The sequence below is a fragment of the Thermobia domestica genome, chromosome 5, assembly GCF_964235325.1.
Source record: "Thermobia domestica chromosome 5, izTheDome1.hap1.1, whole genome shotgun sequence".
NCBI classification, from domain to species: domain Eukaryota; kingdom Metazoa; phylum Arthropoda; class Insecta; order Zygentoma; family Lepismatidae; genus Thermobia; species Thermobia domestica.
Window position 1 is genome coordinate 46962356 of NC_137458.1, and position 21421 is coordinate 46983776.

General features: G+C 36.2%; 2 protein-coding genes across 3 annotated transcripts in view; one reads left to right on the forward strand and one right to left on the reverse strand.

Moving 5' to 3' along the window:
- The window catches only part of LOC145684648 (uncharacterized), a 123946-nt gene that overhangs the window by 72348 nt on the left and 30177 nt on the right, over positions 1 to 21421 (reverse strand). For both annotated transcript variants that reach the window (XM_081757043.1, XM_081757042.1), the window contains exon 2: positions 13773 to 14207. In XM_081757043.1, the coding sequence (XP_081613169.1) occupies positions 13773 to 14187 (415 nt within the window). In that variant the 5' untranslated portion in view covers positions 14188 to 14207. The remainder of the gene's footprint in view (positions 1 to 13772; positions 14208 to 21421) is intronic.
- On the forward strand, positions 16082 to 16585 carry LOC145685073 (histone-lysine N-methyltransferase SETMAR-like). Its single transcript, XM_081757418.1, has one exon. It carries the CDS (start codon positions 16082 to 16084, stop codon positions 16583 to 16585), a length of 504 nt encoding a protein of 167 aa, XP_081613544.1.

Sequence of the window (21421 nt, forward strand, 5' to 3'; positions counted from 1 at the left end):
ACGCAAGGTGTTGATTTCGGTAGTGGGAGGAAAAAGTTAGCTGAAGTGAGATTTGAACATGGATTGCTCAGTTAGAAGTCGGGCGTTGTATCTACTTGACTAATTCGTCAGACAGAAAGAACACTTGATTGATATAGCATAGAGATACAAAAATGTTGCTGAGCACTAAACATAAACAAAGTTACTCTCATGATTTATACCATAATTTAATTACTTTTTCATTGGCCAACTAAGAAGCACAATTCCCTGTGCCTTTCACCACCCTTCTCATCGTTTTTTTAGCCAAACTTCACTACCCGCCGACGCGACGGCCAGAACATTATCTTTCATCACGCTTTTGTGTCTCTGCAGCCTATCATGGCATCGCTATTACTAGCGTCAAATCATAATAGCAAATACGGTCGTAATTGTAATATCCCAAGTACTATTTTCCTCTTTACTTTCCCTGTCAAAATTTTCTTTTATTATCATATCTAATATAATAAATGTGTTAGAACTTAGGAATGATTAGTGAAGGTTAGGAAAGCCACACCTCCATTTTAAACCTGTATTACGACTGTCTTCACTATTACAATCGGCGTGTGCTGTTACTAACTCCAATACCGCAATAGACCTGCCTATCTGACTTGACTCGCGGTTTTAAAGAGTAAGGCAGGTTGAACTGAATAACATTAAAAAAAAAAAAAAAAAGTTAGTGAGTTGGTACTGAAATCTTGAACACGTTTATGCAAGACCCATTTAATTCAATTTGCGATTTTACTTCGTACGAGCTTTTATTTTTAGTTGTTTGCCGCCCTCTAAACGTGCCACCTGGGGCACTTACCCTCTTCTCCCCCCTACATCTTTGAAACAAAAAATGTTCATATAAAAGTTTATTTGCGGAATCACACGGTGATGCTTTTGTTTCTCGGGAATACTTCTACAGGAGGAATGGTGACGTGTTGTTTGCTACGACTCGATTTTGGTGTTGCTTGTCACGATTTTACCACAGTATTTGCATTCGGATTTTATCAAATCTCATTATCGTGAAGATTCACACATACCTGGAGTAAAAACAAGGATTGCAGGGCACCTCTCTTTTTGATGCCCTGGAACAAATGGTAAGTATTAGTAGTAGGCCCCCCGTTATGGCTCGCTGAGTCAGCAAAAATTTTAGTGACGTCATAGGTCAAAGGTCAATGACCTTGGCCCAGGGTCAATGACCTAGGGGTACCTAGGACCACCCCCTCTAAATTTTGGCAGGGGTACCATGGCCCACCCCCTAAATTTTGGCAGGGGTACATAGGACCACCCCCCTTAAATTTTGGAAATTGCCAAATCTAAAAATTGGGTATGGTAGCCTAGGACCACAATATGTACCTCTATTAGTATTGGGTTTCTATGTCGTTCCCTTTCATGGGTAAAAAATTGCCAAGAAGTCAAATTTCGGTGGTTTTTGGCTTAATTTATCCCCTTGGATGAAGTGTTATTACCCTATATAGATATATGGGCGTATACAGGGGTCCATTACCTTTCATAAGACATGGGTATATTAATGCACCCCTTGAAAAATTTGGGAAGGGTACCTTGGCCCACCCCTTAAATTTTGGAAATTGACCAATTTAAACATTGGGTATTATAGTATAGGACCCTAATATCTATTATGATAAATTTGGGTGGTCCACCTCATTTCCTTTTAGGGGTACAAAATTGCCAAAATATAAACGTAAGCAATACGTAGTACCACGTGTTTGGTTTTTGGTCGATTTTATCCCCTTTGATGAGGTGTTATTATCCTATATAGTTATATGGTCATGTATAGGGGTCCATTCCCTTTCATAAGATATGGGTATATTGGTGGACTCCTTTAAAAATTTGGGAGGGGGCACCTTGGCCCACCCCTTAAATTTTGGAAATTGACCAATTTAAACATTGGGTATTATAGTATAGGACCCTAACATGTATTATGATAAATTTGGGTGGTCCACCTCGTTCCCTTCTAGGGCTACAAAATTGCCAAAATATAAACGTAAGCAATACGTTGTACCACGTGTTTGTTCTTTTGGCCCAATTTATCCTCTTGGATGAGGTTCTATTACCTTATATGGTTATGTATAGGGGTCTATTCCCTATCATAAGACATAGGTACATTTGTGCACTCCTTTAAAAATTTGGGAGGGGTCCTTTGGCCCAACCCTTAAATTTTGGAAATTGCCCAATTTAAACATTGGGTATTATAGTATAGGACCCTAACATGTATTATAATAAATTTGGGTGGTCCACCTCGTTCCCTTCTAGGGCTACAAAATTGCCAAAATATAAACGTAAGCAATACGTTGTACCACGTGTTTGTTTGGCTCAATTTATCCCCTTGGATAAGGTCCTATTACCTTATATGATTATATGGTTATATATATATATTGGTCCATTTCCTATTATAAGACATGGGTATATTGATGCACCCCTTGAAAAATTTGGGAGGGGTCCTTTGGCCCACCCCTTAAATTTTAGAAATTGCTCATTTTATATATGTGGTATTATAGTACTGGACCCTAACATGTATTATGATAAATTTGGGTGCTCCACCTCATTTCCTTTTAGGGGTACAAAATTGCCAAAATATAAACGTAAGCAATACGTTGTACCACGTTTTTGGTTTTGACCTAAGTTATCCCCTTGGATGAGGTCCTATTACCTTATATGGTTATGTATAGGGGTCTATTCCCTATCATAAGACATAGGTACATTTGTGCACTCCTTTAAAAATTTGTGAGGGGTACCTTGGCCCACCCCTTAAATTTTAGAAATTGCTCATTTTATATATTTGGTATTATAGTACTGGACCCTAACATCTATTATGATAAATTTGGGTGGTCCACCTCGTTCCCTTTTAGGGGTACAAAATTGTCAAAATATAAACGTAAGCAATACGTTGTACCACGTGTTTGTTTTGGCTCAATTTATCCCCTTGGATAAGGTCCTATTACCTTATATGATTATATGGTTATATATATATATTGGTCCATTTCCTATTATAAGACATGGGTATATTGATGCACCCCTTGAAAAATTTGGGAGGGGTACCTTGGCCCACCCCTTTAATTTTGGAAATTGACCAATTTAAACATTGGGTATTATAGTACAGGATCCTAATATGTATTATGATAAATTTGGGTGGTCCACCTAGGTGTAAAAAATTGCCAAAATATAAACGTAAGCAATACGTTGTACCACGTTTTTGGTTTTGACCTAAGTTATCCTCTTGGATGAGGTTCTATTACCTTATATGGTTATGTATAGAGGTCTATTCCCTATCATAAGACATAGGTACATTTGTGCACTCCTTTAAAAATTTGGGAGGGGTGCTTTGGCCCACCCCTTAAATTTTAGAAATTGCTCATTTTATATATGTGGTATTATAGTACTGGACCCTAACATGTATTATGATAAATTTGGGTGGTCCACCTCATTTCCTTTTAGGGGTACAAAATTGCCAAAATATAAACGTAAGCAATACGTTGTACCACGTTTTTGGTTTTGACCTAAGTTATCCCCTTGGATGAGGTCCTATTACCTTATATGGTTATGTATAGGGGTCTATTCCCTATCATAAGACATAGGTACATTTGTGCACTCCTTTAAAAATTTGTGAGGGGTACCTTGGCCCACCCCTTAAATTTTAGAAATTGCTCATTTTATATATTTGGTATTATAGTACTGGACCCTAACATCTATTATGATAAATTTGGGTGGTCCACCTCGTTCCCTTCTAGGTGTAAAAAATTGCCAAAATATAAACGTAAGCAATACGTTATACCACGTGTTTTGTTTGGCCCAATTTCTCCCCTTTGATGATGTTTTATTACCCTATATGGTTATATGGTCATGTATATGGGTTCATTTCCTATCATAAGACATGGGTACATTGATGCACCCCTTGAAAAAATTTGGGAGGGGTACCTTGGCCCACCCCTTAAATTTTGGAAATTGACCAATTTAAACACTGGGTATTATAGTACAGGATCCTAATATGTATTATAATAAATTTGGGGTGGTCTACCCCGTTCCCTTTTATGGGTAAAGAACTACCAAAAAATTAAATTTCGGAGGTTATTGACCCCTTTGAAAAGGATTTAACATGTTATATGGTTTATTATACCTCTGGTGCTTGGGGTCCCGGGTTCGATCCTAGCCTCCGCCAAGTGAACTTTGTGGTGGACAAACACCGTGCTCGTGGGTTTTCTCGGGGTTCTCCCGTTTCCTCCCACTTTCTTCATTCCACCATTTCACTCATCTCTCATCATCACCGTCTCCTTTAGCCTAACCGGCATAACCGTGGGACGTAAAACTCAAAGATTTCATTTTTCATTTCATGGTTTATTACCTTCATATGTTTATGTGCCCTTTTAAATTTGGGAATTATCAAATAACAAAATTCGGTAAACCTTTTCTAGGACCCATTGGTGTTCCTCTTATGGCCAAATATTCAAAATTTAAAGGTTATTGACCGGCTTTATTATTGAATAACTACAGGATTTATTACTTTTTTCATAAGACACAGGTGTATTTGTGTACCAATCTTTAATTTTGGGAGGGGTACATTTCTTATTGTCATATCAATAATTGATAATTGGATAGTATCTCATTCATTGGGTAAATCATTATGATCACGTGATCAGTTATTGACCTATGATGGGATTAGGAGTCCAGGACATTGGTACATTTAAACTTTGTAGGATAATTTGAGAATGCGTCATTGGTTTCGACTATTACAGCCAAATATAAACGTAAGCAATACGATGTACCACGTGATTGACCTTGATGAGGTAGTGTACAGGGATACATAGCTAACCTTATTGAATCTTATGACTCATAGTCTTAAGGGAATACATGCTACAACACTGGCAAAGTTATTGTTGATGCAATTTGATTGGTTGATCACTATCTTTCGTGCAATCTAATTGGTTGCTGATTTTCAAATCTTTGCTGCATTCAGTTTTAAGTTTTGTTTAACATTTAAAAAAGTTTTTGAAATTTTTGTTTGAAACTTTGGTTTGACATTTTTTCGTTTGATATTTTTAGTTTGAAAATTTTTGTTTCGAAGTTTTTGTTTGAAATTTTTGTTTGAAAATTTTTTTGTTTGAAACTGGTTTGAAATTTTTTCGTTTGAAATTTTAAGTTTGAAAAATTTGTTTCGAAAGTTTTGTTTAAAAAAATTGTTTGAAATTTTTGTTTCAAAATTTTTTGTTTGAAATTTTTTGGTTTGGAATTTTTGTTTCAAAATTTTATTTGAAATTTATGTTTCAAATTTTTTTGAAATGTTTTGTTTTGAAATTTTTGTTTCAAAATTTTCTTTGAAATTTTTTCGTTTAAAAATTTTTGTTTCGAAATTTTTGTTTGAAATTTTTGTTTCAAGGTTTGATTTGACATTTTTAAAAGTTTGTGCACTCATTAGTAAAGAACCGGAACTGTTTAGAACTAAAACCTCTGGCAACATTGTGGTGCAATAGTATACGTCAGAATATGGGGTTGTACTTGAAATGAAAAAACACAAATCATTGAAATGGATCATTTTATTACACTCCACATACATCCATACCAGATAGTGGTTCTGGATATTGTCGATACAATGTATTTTGAACTTCTTGCACTAGTTTGTCTTTAGCGTATAATTTTAATTCCAATTGAAGTCTTTTAAGGTCTATTGCGATATCAATTGGTGGAAACTCAATGTCCATTTGATCAGAAATAAACTGTTTATCAATACAGTTATGCACCCACGAACGATGTTGACAACCATCACAATATCTAGATACATGTTGTACAATATACATGATACATTTTTCAAAATAGTACTTTTTCAGGAATATACTTGTTTTGTTGCACACTTCCACTGCATGTTTTACACACTGAAATACGCTGATGAATTTGTTCCATTCCGTTTGTGTTAGATACACCATGTTGCGAGGGACATGAAATGTACTCTTTTTACGTAACAGCATCATCTTCTCTTCGAGGACTGTACGCAGCACCACTTCATGATTTGAGCCTAATGATTTGACTATGGTCACATTTAGCTCATCATGAAAATAATCGTTCATTTGGTCGATTCGTGAACATAATATTTGCCATTCTTCACAGGTCAGTTGTACACCAAATTGTTCTGCTTTGCCCAATCGAATCAGTGGTTCAAATGTTCTAGCACTGATACCAATCATCACATGTTTTGTTTGAAATATATTTATTGGATAATAGCTTGCGAAGAGGAATTCTTTATCGTTAGAAGTACACATCTTTCCTCCTGAAATGCACTTGCTCAAATGATTTCATGGGATGACAGTGTATTGATTGATTTATAGTTATTGCTGACGTCATTGGAAAGGAATGTGCTGACGATTGAATTCATGATTTCATCACAGTTGCTGATGTCATGCTGACCAACCAAATTCATACAATTATGTCTGATGTGCTGACGTTTGAATCACAATTGCTGACAAATCTGGCTGTGTACTAAATTCAAATTGATGACTTCGACCCAAGAATCCTTTGTAACATAAAGATCCAGATCCAGTATTTAAGAAACGCAGCAGTTCTTCTTGTTTTGATGCTTCCATGGGAAAATATCTTGCTGGTAAAATTATATTCTTATCATTTTCAAGCTTCACTACGATTCTTAATCCAAACTTTGTAGGGATCGTTTGGCTAGCTAAGATTCTATAAGGTACATTCTGTTGTAAATCAGTAATCTTGGTAAATGATTTCATCACATCACGTGTGTTTAGAAACTGCAGACAAGTAGCCATGATGATGTTATCATGAATACTAACTTGAACGATACTTATATATGATGCAAATCTGATGACGTTGCATTATCATGTTCTGACGTGTACTATTGCACCACAATGTTGCCAGAGGTTTTAGTTCTAAACAGTTCCGGTTCTTTACTAATGAGTGCACAAAACTTTTAAAAATGTCAAACCAAACTTTGAAACAAAATTTTTGAAACGAAAAAATTTGGAAACGAGAAATTCAAACAAAATTTTGGAAACGAAAAATTTCAAACGAAAAAATTTTAAACAAAAAAAAATTGAAACAAAAATTTACAAACAAAAAATTTCAAACGAAAATTTTAAACAAAATTTTGCAACAAAAATTTTTCAAACAAAAATTTCAAACGAAAAGTTTCAAACAAAATTTTGAAACAGTTTTCAAACAAAAATTTCGAAACAAAAATTTTTAAACTAAAAATATCAAACGAAAAAATGTCAAACAAAAATTTTCAAACAAAAAAATTGAAACAAAATTTTCCAAACAAAACTGTTCAAACAAAAATTTTTAAACAGAAAAAAATTTGGAAACGAAAAATTTCAAAACAAAAATTTCGAACAAAAAATTTTAAACAAAAAATTTTCAAACAAACGTTTTGCAACAAAAAATTTCAAACAAAAAATTTTGAAACAAATTTCAAACAAAATTCTGAAACAAAAAAATTCAAACAAAAATTTTCAAACAAAAACTTTCAAACAAAAATTTTTCAAACTAAAAAAATTTCACGTTTCACGGTTAACCGTCAAACTTTATCCGGTTTTTAACTATTCGATTAACAAATAAACGGTTTTGATCATATTTATCAGTGAGTGCAAAATGTTGAACGAAACCAAGATTTTTAAATGTTAAACAAAACTTAAAACTGAATACAGCAAAGATTTGAAAATCATCAACCAATCAGATTGCACGAAAGATAGTGATCAGCCAATCAGATTGCACGAAAGATAGTGATCAACCAATCAAATTGCATCAACAATAACTTTGCCAGTGATGAAATTTTAAACAAAAAAATTTGGAAACGAAAAATTTCAAAACAAAAAATTTTCAAACAAAATTTTGAAACAAAAATTTCAAACAAAAAATTTTAAACAAAAAAATTTTCAAACAAAATTTTGCAACAAAAAATTAAAAATTTTCAAACAAAAAAAAATTTCAAACAAAAAATTTTGAAACATAAATTTCAAACAAAATTCTGAAACAAAAAAATTCAAACACAAATTTGAAACAAGAGTTTTCAAACAAAAATTTCAAAATTTCACGTTTCACGGTTAACCGTCAAACTTTATCCGGTTTTAACTATTCGATTAACAAATAAACGGTTTGATCATATTTATCAGTGAGTGCAAAATGTTGAACGAAACCAAGATTTTTAAATGTTAAACAAAACTTAAAACTAAATGCAGCAAAGATTTGAAAATCAGCAACCAATCAGATTGCACGAAAGATAGTGATCAGCCAATCAGATTGCACGAAAGATAGTGATCAACCAATCAAATTGCATCAACAATAACTTTGCCAGTGTTGTAGCATGTATTCCCTTAAGACTATGAGTCATAAGTTTCAATAAGGTTAGCTATGTATCCCTGTACACTACCTCATCAAGGTCAATCACGTGGTACATCGTATTGCTTACGTTTATATTTGGCTGGAATAATCGAAACCAATGACGCATTCTCAAATTATCCTACAAAGTTTAAATGTACCAATGTCCTGGACTCCTAATCCCATCATAGGTCAATAACTGATCACGTGATCATAATGATTTACCCAATGAATGAGATACTATCCAATTATCAATTATTGATATGACAATAAGAAATGTACCCCTCCCAAAATTAAAGATTGGTACACAAATACACCTGTGTCTTATGAAAAAGTAATAAATCCTGTAGTTATTCAATAATAAAGCCGGTCAATAACCTTTAAATTTTGAATATTTGGCCATAAGAGGAACACCAATGGGTCCTAGAAAAGGTTTACCGAATTTTGTTATTTGATAATTCCCAAATTTAAAAGGGCACATAAACATATGAAGGTAATAAACCATATAACATGTTAAATCCTTATCAAAGGGGTCAATAACCTCCGAAATTTAATTTTTTGGTAGTTCTTTACCCATAAAAGGGAACGGGGTAGACCACCCCAAATTTATTATAATACATATTAGGATCCTGTACTATAATACCCAGTGTTTAAATTGGTCAATTTCCAAAATTTAAGGGGTGGGCCAAGGTACCCCTCCCAAATTTTTTCAAGGGGTGCGTCAATGTACCCATGTCTTATGATAGGAAATGAACCCATATACATGACCATATAACCATATAGGGTAATAAAACATCATCAAAGGGGAGAAATTGGGCCAAACAAAACACGTGGTATAACGTATTGCTTACGTTTATATTTTGGCAATTTTGTACCCCTAGGTGGACCACCCAAATTTATCATAATACATATTAGGATCCTGTACTATAATACCCAATGTTTAAATTGATCAATTTCCAAAATTTAGGTGGTGGGCCAAGGTACCCCTCCCAAATTTTTCAAGGGGTGCATTAATATACCCATGTCTTATGATAGGAAATGAACCCATATACATGACCATATAACCATATAGGGTAATAAAACATCATCAAAGGGGAGAAATTGGGCCAAAACAAAACACGTGGTATAACGTATTGCTTACGTTTATATTTTGGCAATTTTGTACCCCTAGGTGGACCACCCAAATTTATCATAATACATATTAGGATCCTGTACTATAATACCCAATGTTTAAATTGGTCAATTTCCAAAATTTAGGTGGTGGGCCAAGGTACCCCTCCCAAATTTTTCAAGGGGTGCATTAATATACCCATGTCTTATGATAGGAAATGAACCCATATACATGACCATATAACCATATAGGGTAATAAAACATCATCAAAGGGGAGAAATTGGGCCAAAACAAAACACGTGGTATAACGTATTGCTTACGTTTATATTTTGGCAATTTTTTACACCTAGAAGGGAACGAGGTGGACCACCCAAATTTATCATAATACATATTAGGATCCTGTACTATAATACCCAATGTTTAAATTGATCAATTTCCAAAATTAAAGGGGTGGGCCAAGGTACCCCTCCCAAATTTTTCAAGGGGTGCATCAATATACCCATGTCTTATAATAGGAAATGGACCAATATATATATATATATATATAACCATATAATCATATAAGGTAATAGGACCTTATCCAAGGGGATAAATTGAGCCAAACAAACACGTGGTACAACGTATTGCTTACGTTTATATTTTGGCAATTTTGTACCCCTAAAAGGAAATGAGGTGGACCACCCAAATTTATCATAATACATGTTAGGGTCCAGTACTATAATACCACATATATAAAATGAGCAATTTCTAAAATTTCAGGGGTGGGCCAAAGCACCCCTCCCAAATTTTTAAAGGAGTGCACAAATGTACCTATGTCTTATGATAGGGAATAGACCCCTATACATAACCATATAAGGTAATAGAACCTCATCCAAGAGGATAAATTGGGCCAAAAGAACAAACACGTGGTACAACGTATTGCTTACGTTTATATTTTGGCAATTTTGTAGCCCTAGAAGGGAACGAGGTGGACCACCCAAATTTATTATAATACATGTTAGGGTCCTATACTATAATACCCAATGTTTAAATTGGGCAATTTCCAAAATTTAAGGGTTGGGCCAAAGGACCCCTCCCAAATTTTTAAAGGAGTGCACAAATGTACCTATGTCTTATGATAGGGAATAGACCCCTATACATAACCATATAAGGTAATAGAACCTCATCCAAGAGGATAAATTGGGCCAAAAGAACAAACACGTGGTACAACGTATTGCTTACGTTTATATTTTGGCAATTTTGTAGCCCTAGAAGGGAACGAGGTGGACCACCCAAATTTATCATAATACATGTTAGGGTCCTATACTATAATACCCAATGTTTAAATTGGTCAATTTCCAAAATTTAAGGGGTGGGCCAAGGTGCCCCCTCCCAAATTTTTAAAGGAGTCCACCAATATACCCATATCTTATGAAAGGGAATGGACCCCTATACATGACCATATAACTATATAGGATAATAACACCTCATCAAAGAGGATAAAATCGATCAAAAACCAAACACGTGGTACTACGTATTGCTTACGTTTATATTTTGGCAATTTTGTACCCCTAAAAGGAAATGAGGTGGACCACCCAAATTTATCATAATAGATATTAGGGTCCTATACTATAATACCCAATGTTTAAATTGGTCAATTTCCAAAATTTAAGGGGTGGGCCAAGGTACCCTTCCCAAATTTTTCAAGGGGTGCATTAATATACCCATGTCTTATGAAAGGTAATGGACCCCTGTATACGCCCATATAACTATATAGGGTAATAACACTTCATCCAAGGGGATAAATTAAGCCAAAAACCACCGAAATTTGACTTTTTGGCAATTTTTTTACCCATGAAAGGGAACGACATAGAAACCCAATACTAATAGAGGTACATACTGTGGTCCTAGGCTACCATACCCAATTTTTAGATTTGGCAATCTCCAAAATTTAAGGGGGGTGGTCCTATGTACCCCTGCCAAAATTTAGGGGGTGGGCCATGGTACCCCTGCCAAAATTTAGAGGGGGTGGTCCTAGGTACCCCTAGGTCATTGACCCTGGGCCAAGGTCATTGACCTTTGACCTATGACGTCACTAAAATTTTTGCTGACTCAGCGAGCCATAACGGGGGGCCTATTACTGTATTCTTGCCTTTGGGACGAGAGAGGTCTCATTAGAGTCGCTTCTGAAAGAGAACATTAAGCTCGAAACAAATGAACACAAAACATTATTAATATCACAATAGCTTAGTAAATTGATAGCTCTATGATTGCATTTTCTCTTTTAAGAGAGTTATTAATATCACCTCCTGTAACATAATGTTCTGTTTTTTTATTATCCTACGCGACTAAAGAACTGGATTTTATTACCTAGGAAAAATGAAATGAAATATTTGTTTTACGTTCCACGCTTATGCCGTGTAAGATAACGGATGATGAAAATGAATGAAAAAAGTCTAATTAAGAAAGTGGGAGGACACAAACGAACCCTGAGAAAACTCTCGCACACGGTGTTTGTCCACCACGGACCCCACTTCGCGTGAGCTGGAATATCACCAGAAACCTCCAAACATCAGAGGCGATAGCTTTACCACCTTTGTTGCGATATACCTAAGAAATATACATACAGGATGTTTCAAAACAACATCGACACGTTTGGGAGGCGATTTCTGACACCAAGATAAGACAAAAAGTATAGACAACCTGGGTGCAGAAATCCGTCATTTCGGAGTTATAGGCTGCTGAAAACACGGAAAAATGAACTTTAAGGGCCCATAATTCCAATACTATGAGACCTACCATAGTTGGGTTAAAACTTCACCTAGGAACTAATATGTTAGCTATTCAAAAATACATGTTTCGGAATCCTGCGGTACTCATGCAACAATTTTTATAGAGGGAGTTTGGCTACGGGCAGGTAATTTAAAGCACTCATCAACTACCTCCGAGAAAACACACACAATCGATGTTTGTCCACCACAAAGCTCATATGGCACTAACCGAGATCGAAAAAAAAATGAAATCTTTGAGTTTTACGTCCCACGGTTATGCCGATTAGACTAAAGGAGACGGTGATTATGAGAAATGAGTGAAATGGTGGAATGAAGAAAGTGGGAGGAAATGGCAGAACCCCGAGAAAACCCACGAGCACGGTGTTTGTCCACCACAAAGTCCACACGGCGCGAGCTGGGATCGATAACCGAGATCGAACCGACTACCACACGCACCACAGGTGAATGCTTCACGGGGAAGCTACCGTGACAATTCTTGTCTTGTGTGTTCTGGGTAATAAGTTTGTTATATCTTGAACAGCATGGTGCAGTCTGCTACATTTTACTTTCGTTCCTATGATATGCTGGAATATTTTACGATACGAGACGGGAGAGAACCCTTCGAGATGAGACATGAGACGAGGAGAGCACATTTTTTTCGAGACGAGACAGCCTGGAGTCTCATCTCGTGGTAATACTAATCAAAGCATTTCTTATTCTCTGTTACAAAAATAATGTTCATACGGAACTTTTATGTAGTTATTTTAGTACATAGACAGGCCTATATATGAAGAAATAGTGGAATTTTCTGTTTTTAAAATAATTGATAAATTCCCAAAGGATTCCTTTCGCTTTCTTGTTACATTTTAAACAATGGAATGGGATATTTGTACTCTACGAAGTTGATCTATGTTACCTGCAATTTAGACACACACACACACACACATATTATATATATATATATACTTACTAACTCTCGAAATATTAGAAAATTTTTCACCTAACATCATTATACAGTACATAATATTCAAAATTATCCGGTTTATGGAAAGTTTTTCCACTTGTTTCTACATCGTAATGGAAGTTTTCAGGATCCACGAAAATTCCTTTCACTTGTTTCTACAGAGAAATAAAACTTTCAGATTTTCAAAAAGTTTTTGTGTCTACTTTTCGCTTCAAAATTATGAAAATTTTCTGACTCAAAGTTTTTCAATTTTTCCGTACGTGAGAGAAAAGGTTTCGATTCATGAAAAAAAATAACTTTTTACATGGTTCTGGAAATTTTCTGAGCCATGAAAATTTTCAGATTCTTTGAGCGATCTTTTACTTTTTAACATTTTTATAGATGGATCCAATGAATTTTATGGTTAATAGGGAATTGTTAATTGATCACTGTCATTTGTTTACAACGGAAAATCTTCCGGAAAAATATAGCAGACAATTTTCCGAAATGTAAAATTTTTCGCGGTAATTTTTCCACCTCACATCACTATGCACAGCTACGCCGGTGATCGAAGTTCGAATAATTTATATTTTAAAGAGGCCGTAATCAAAACACCTACCTTGTCTGCTGAAACTCGCTGCAGCCTCTCCTAGTTCAGGAAAATCCTCTTCAGATGGCATTACTGTCTGCGTTCCGACCGTGCGACAGTAGCGAACTCTACTCGGCAAACTCTCTGTACTACGACAAACGTGAACCTCGTTCCAATTCCACGCGCGAGCAGAATCAGTAACAGAATCTGATCTTGGTCTTGATGGACCTGAATCTAAACGAAGACGAATTGTATCCCCAGCTGATAAGGGTGGGGTAAGCCAGGGGTCAGCGTCAACAGATCTTCCAGGAATAAGCACAGGGAGGGATATTCTACGAACGGATGGTATATCGCTGACCTCTGTAGAAAACTGATCAAAATCTTCGTCTTCATGTTCTCCCGAGGGGATCGCTTTACAATCACTCTCGTCTGTTCCCGAAGCCATGGCGACCGTAAACAAGAGACCTATAAAAGAAACAGAAAAAGAAATTCACTTTTATATCTATTTTGATGGTTTCTTATAAGTGGACATGACAAACATATAGACATTACTACATCAAAGCAAAGCAAAGAGAAAGAATTACTGGTAAATGGATGTTTGTGCCCAGTAGCAACTAAGTATTTCGTTTTGAGTGGAAAAGAAAATAAAGAAATTTAATATATATATATATATATATATATATATATATATATATATATATATATATATATATATTGTATCGTCTATGTTTCCTGCGTATCCTAATAGTTAACACATGTTCTTGGGCTCGATTCTTGGTGGAGAATTTTTGTTGTTGATTCTCGTCACGTAAAAATTGGAGACGATTTGAACTAAAAGGTGCTGAACATCTTGTAGTAGTAATAGTAGTGGAATAATAATAATATCAAAAGTTAATTACACATATAAAATTAGAAAATGTGATATTCACATATTTCTAGTTGAACCACGGAAAATTTGGTCCACGGCGATTTGAAAATTGAATTCTTGAAGTGGAGAGATTACTGTTTGGAATCGACACTTGGACACTTGTTTAGTTCTACCTCTTACGGTTATGCATTGTAGGTTAAAGGAGACGGACGATTAACCTTTAACTACTCTGGGTTAAAGTTACAGATCCCAGTTGTATTGTAATATGCTCCTTTCTAAATTAAAAGGTACTCACTATAGATGACGATGGTATCTTATTCATCCTCATTTGGCGTGAATTATAATTATACAAACACGAACAAGAACAATAACATGGCTTTTAACAATATGAGTTGTTTGACGTCTGAGGTCAAACAGAGTACCAGAGTATAAACGTTAGTATTTTTTATTGAACGTCGTGAATGGTAAACTCAATATTTTTTAGCTTCTGCTATCATATTTTTCTTTTATACATACAACTCTCAAAACTACACAACAGATGGCGCTGGCGCTAGAGAAGGCGTTATCTTCTGGCTAGCCTAATTTCAAATAGACATGAAAGTGTTTATTATATAAATGTATGGCACTTGAAAGCGATGTAAATAGAGATCAACTAGGGGGAAAGTAGTAACTCAACCAGTAGTGATAAATCTTGTCTTGGAGAAATACGACATTGACTATGTGATCGAGGGTGACAGTCATTTTCAGTGCAGCTTTACATTGATTAGGATTAGGAGTTAGATTTCTGGGCTTTCGGTATCTGTGGCCATGTTTGTCCGTTACGTATGAGAGTTAGCGTCCATTGACGAACACACTATCCGATGAAAGGGAAGGATTGAGGAAGGAAGGAACCGGCCTGGGACATGTATGTTAAGTACCATACCAGCATTTGTCTGATGTCAATGAGGAAGACCTCACTCAGGACGGCTAGTCTGATAACGCTTTTACATTTTTTTCAACCGAGTGTCCCCACCGGGAATCAAACCCGGGACAGGTCGCACCAGAATTTTTCATTGAATATTTAAAGATGAAAAGAGCAAAATAACCAGAAGGAAATACAAAGATTTTATTCATCCTGATATTTATTAACGTGGTATTAGTCACTTCCTAACAGATTTGCGTTTAATTGTTCAATGAGTTCATACGAGGAGTATACTGAAAGTCGTGAGCACATGAAACCAACCTATATTATCTCAAACTACAGACCTTTCTTTCTTTCCAGACGTTGATGCTGTTTGTTGCTAGCAAGTGACAACAGGCAGGATTTCCAAAATGACGGGCAGCGATGTTTCGTTTCGACAGCGAGCTATGATTAAATCCCTTGTTAAAGAGGATCAATCTGCTTCTGGAATTCACCGCAGACTGCAGCGTGTCTATGAAGATGTGTGCATGGGTGCCAGCAGTGTTAAGAGGTGGGTGAAACATTTTAAGAATGGAAACTCGAGTATCGAAGATGAGCCTCGCAGCGCGCGCCCTCGAACTGCCTCCACCTAACGCAACAAGGTACGTAAGGGTTGGTGAGCTGATTAAGGGAGATGGGCGTATCACTGTGAATGAAATCGCTGCAAAACTTTGTGTTGGACACAGTGCTGTGCAAGAAATGATTTACAACTTAGGTTATCGGAATGTTTATGAACGTTGGGTCCTACGTTTATTAACCGAGGACCACAAACGTCAGAGACTAACCATTGTACAAACCCTTCTTCAGAGATTTCAACATGAAGATGATGACTTTTTGACGAGTATTGTGACTGGAGATGAAAGCTGTTTCCGTCATTGTGAACCTGAAACAAAACGACAGAGTACGGAATGGCACCACTTGAATTTGCCACCGAAGAAGAACGCGAAGACAGTGAAATCGGTAGGAACAATTATTGGAAGCGTCTTCTGGTATGCACAGGGTTGCATTCTGGTTAATTTTCTTGAGCCTGGATAAACCATAAATTCTGCCCGCTACATCCAGACACTTTTGAAGCTTTGTCGTGCCTTGCATGATAAAGGTGCTGGAAAGATCATACTTCTACAGGATAATGCGCGTTCGCATACTGCACGAGTCACTATGGAGTAGATAAGAAGAATTGAGTGGGAAACACTTCCACATCCTCCCTACAGCCCCGACTCTCCGACTACCATCTTTTCGGTTTTGTGAAGGAACAGATGCAAGGCCATCGCTACGAGACACTGAATGATATTCAGCAAGCAGTGCGTCAGTGTCTACGGGCAGCTGGTACGGAATTCTATCGCAAGGGTATATTCAAACTTGCAGAACGTTGGGAAAATGCGTGCAAAAAACGGAGATTATGTGTGAAAGTGAAAGAAAGGTCTGTAGATTGAAATGATATGTTTGGTTTCACTTACAAATAAAGATTACGGTTATGAAAAAATTTATGCTCGCAACTTTTCGTGTTCCTCGTATATACTGTACTAGTAACTTTGTAATAGAGAAACAAAGTGAAGAACACTGACTTAGCCGCGGAATTTTAAAAACAAATCACGAAAGAAAGAATTGGGGTCTGTCCAGGGGCGGATCCAGGGGGAGGGCGATCGGAGCGATAGCTCCCCCTAGAAGAGGAGACTTTCTTATTTTATATACAAATAAAAGCCATACCAGAGTTTAGAGCTCTTAAAAGTAGCTCTAAGTAGCAGTATTACAACCCACCGCCTCCCCAGAAGTCCGTCCTGGATCCACCCCTGAGTCTGTTAGACCAAACTGAAGTTTAACTTGTTTTCACAGAATAGTTAAAGGTGGAAGTCAATGATAAAAAAATTGATGGAATAATAATGTGGAAGGAAATGGAAGAACTACTAGAAAACTTACGGAGACGATGTTGTCCACCACAAACTTATACTCTAGAATTGAACCAAGGAGTCCACTGCTCACCATTATACCACGTGTCGGTCCCTCTTCCTCCTTTACTGGAAGTCTCGTGTTCCAGATCATACTACCAAGTCATCAAAGTCTCCAAGATTTAAATTCGAGTTACGAAGAGTAACGGATCTAGGCCAGGGCCGGAGGGGGGGGGGCTAGGCTCCCCCAGTTTTCTCAGTGACAAAATAATTTAAGCTATTATTTATATATTTTTGAAAATTTATATATACCTATCGTAGTCTGGGTACTGGCTGCTCTCCCCCCATTTTTACCTTCTTGATCCGCCACTGGTTACGAATTTTGTTACCATTTAGCCATTCACCTAGTGTGACTGAGGAAATTTCAAGCAGGTTGAACACCTGCAATATTCGATTCAAAGATATATCAACTGCATAGTATTTCCTTATATTCCTGTAATAAGTGCGGTTTTATTTTTAAGAAAGAATCGATGAATGTATAATTAAAGTTTTATTTCGACACAATCTGGCTTCCTTTCTCTATGTCGTGGCAAATTCCAGGAAGATAGAACATATTCCAATTAAAAGGTCCTGACCCAGTCCTCACTTCGAACATAATTGGTGTTAAAATAAAAATTATTTCCGCTAGAGGTGCTGAAGGTCTGCACATGAGTACAATACAATACAATTACTCCAATCAGTATCACGGATGAATTGTATTTTGGTTCAGTGATGCACAAAATGTGGAAGACCGCACATGGATGGGCAACCTTCATACAGAGAGACTGGAGAAAACTAAAACAGGAAATTCTTCTAAAATGACGAAACTAACTAATCAGCAAATATTCCGAGAATCAACTAACCCTCAGAAATGACAAGAATGTCATCAATCAATTGACGCATATACAAACTACAATACATTCCAGTTATTGCGCATAATGGATGGCATTTGGATCATTATCGTGCTCTCGAAAGCGTAGAAAACAAGAATTGCAAAAGACACATTCTTAACTAAATTGTTTCTTTCTTTCTTTTTTTTTTTTCCAGAAGATTGCTACCAAAGGAACAAAATCAATTTATATTATTAACAAGATCAACATTGTCACTAATGTTGATTTCTTTTACTAGTTCAATTGGTCTGCTGTGAGCTAGAGCCGGATTTAGAAGGTAAAAACCGTAGGGGAGGGGGGCAACCAGAACCCAGACGTATAGGTATATCATTAGTTTACTATAAACTTTCAAAAAATATATAAGTAATAGCTTCATTTATTTTCGTCATTCAAAAAACTGGGGGGCCTAGGCCCCCTGCCCCGGGCTAGATCCGCCTCTACTATGAGACAGTATCAGTTTGCGAAATCCTGCGGTGATTGGAGATATATCTTCCAACTTCATATTTCTTTGGAATACAATTTCCCTCCATCATAATATGTTACTGCTCGATGACTGAACTTTACAACTGGAGTCAAAAGTTTGCAAATTAATTATAGTACGTAATTCGTTTGTAGTTAACATGTATCTCATATGTAATTAACGGGTGAACTAATGGTTAGCGGTATCCTTGATCTTGCATAGTTGAATAAATACTTTCTTTATCGAGGGGGCTCAGTGATAGAGCGCTTATCTCTGGTGCATGGGGTCACTGGTTCGATCCCCGGCAAATCAAGCTTACAGTGGACAACATCGTGTCCATGAGTTTTCTCGGGGTACTCTCCCATTTCCTCCTACATTCTCATTTTATCAATCTTTCCATCACTTGCCTACGTTAGCCGTGTCGCTTAGTCTAACACGCATAATCGTCGAACGTTAAACTGAAATATATTTCATTTCATTTTTCTCTACGCTGAAGAATTCTAGTTCGATTTGATTGTTGTTTTAACACTCCTGTTTCCATTTCGATTGATGATTTCTCATCCTGGCGATAGGACATACCGGTATTTAAAATTAAGATGCCAAAATTCATACCAGTCATAAAAAAATAAATTCTATTATATTGAAGTAATGCCAAATTGCACACATGTTCATTTGTAATTTTTTTTAGTTTTTTTTTTCTATCTTGGTGCTCTTTTGAATTGCATTGGTGATTAATTTGAAATAAATGTATTAAAGATTTACGTATTTATTATGTATTTTGCTATTTATGAAAACGTAATCTTCGACACATCAGAAATTGCCCAGGGAAATTGGACAAAAACAGGGCAAAACTTCGAAAAAGCTACGCAAACTGGACTTGGTGGAGACCTTTATTTTGATGTGCTCGGCATATCCTGAAAAGTGCTCTTAATTTGAGCCATGAGGTGATTTTTTTAGGGGGTAAAAGAGGAGAGTTTTAGTTAGGTTTTTTTAATTGTCTCGAAAATTACCAATTTTTCGAAGAAAATAGTTATAAAGAAAATTGTAATTTGTAATATTCTATACATAAAAGATCCTCAGACTATTTTCGATCATCGAATCAATGTTTCGAAGATATAGAATGAATTTTGTCTGAACAGAAATAGGGGCAGGTTTTTAACTTGAGACTGTAAAAATATCTAGAGAAATTAATACCAGACGGAAAAAAAATGTTTGAAATAAAAAGTTAATATTTTGGGGAGTAAGTGGACCTGTGATAAAATTATCCCTTTCCCGCCTTCCCTTGGGAGTACGTTTGGGGCACTTTAAAAGCTCAAATAGGAATCCCCCTTTTTTTCAAATTCAGATTCTACGAGGAAAAATAAATAAATTTTATTTGAAACATTTTCTTTTCGATTCGTGATAGATAACACTTAATCAGAAAAATTATTACTAACGTAATTTTTAGGCACTTGAAAATCATATGTAATACTAAGGGAAGTGCTCGGCTTCCCATGGAGAAAATAACGTTTATGCGCAATATTTGATCTGATTCTCATTTTAGAGTCTCTTTGAGTTGAGTTGATTTTAAGTTTAACGTCCCGTTTAGCAGCGAGGCTATATGAGACGTGGACCTACTGATTAACGTTTAAGCCGAACCACATTAGCTCCCGCCGGAAATCGAACCCGGGTCTCCCACGCCAAAGGCGCGAACGCTAACCGCTTAGCCACGGAGGAGCTAGGGGGTCTTTCAGCAGAGAGGCTAGGAAGTCTTTCAGCAGAGAGGCTAGGAAGTCTTTCAGCAGAGAGGCTATATGAGACATGAACCTACACCATAACGTGGGATCAAACCACAGAAGCTCCCGCCGAGAATCGAATCTAGGTCTCCCACGCCAAAGGCGCGTATGCTACCGCTTAGTCACGAGGAAGTTCTATTATTAACAATTAAAATCTCTACATATAATAAAACAGAACGTATATTATTTTTTGGAAAACATGAAGAAAATATAATACTGTAGCTCCTAGAAGCCAAATTATGAAAATATATATTTTAGGATACGAGATAGGCCTGTATCTTGAACTTATCAACGAAGAAGGTGCAAAGACAAGCAAAATACAGAACACTTGGGGAGGTTGCTTCTCGTCACAATCTTTACTCTTATTTCAAGTGTATAGATTAGAGGTTGGCACAAAACCCGGATTTTTTATTTCCCGTTTTATCAAAACTGGTTTCGGTTTGAAAACTAGTTCAACTTTCTATCAAATACAGTACATACTGGTTCAATTTTCTATATATAAAACAATCGGCTTTGGTTTCAAAGCGGATTTGACTTTGTCAAATCAGTTTCGGTTTCCTGAAAAACATTTCGGTGAAAAACCGAACTGGTTTTTGAAGACTAAAATGTCAGTTTTTCGGTTTTTCTACAAACCGGTTTTCGGTTTTTATTTAAAAATCGGTTTTACGCACCCCTAATCAGTGGCGTATTTACAATTTTGTTTCGGGAGGGGGCTTTGCTACCTTTATTCCTGGAAATGTCGAAATTTTGCAAGATATTTAATTTACTTTAAAATATTTAATAAAATTTCGGGCCCTCCGGAACATCACAGTATAAGTAAA

Excerpts from the sequence above, each read along its gene's own strand:
- LOC145685073 (XM_081757418.1), top strand. The coding sequence starts at position 16,082 with ATGGAAACTCGAGTATCGAAGATGAGCCTCGCAGCGCGCGCCCTCGAA.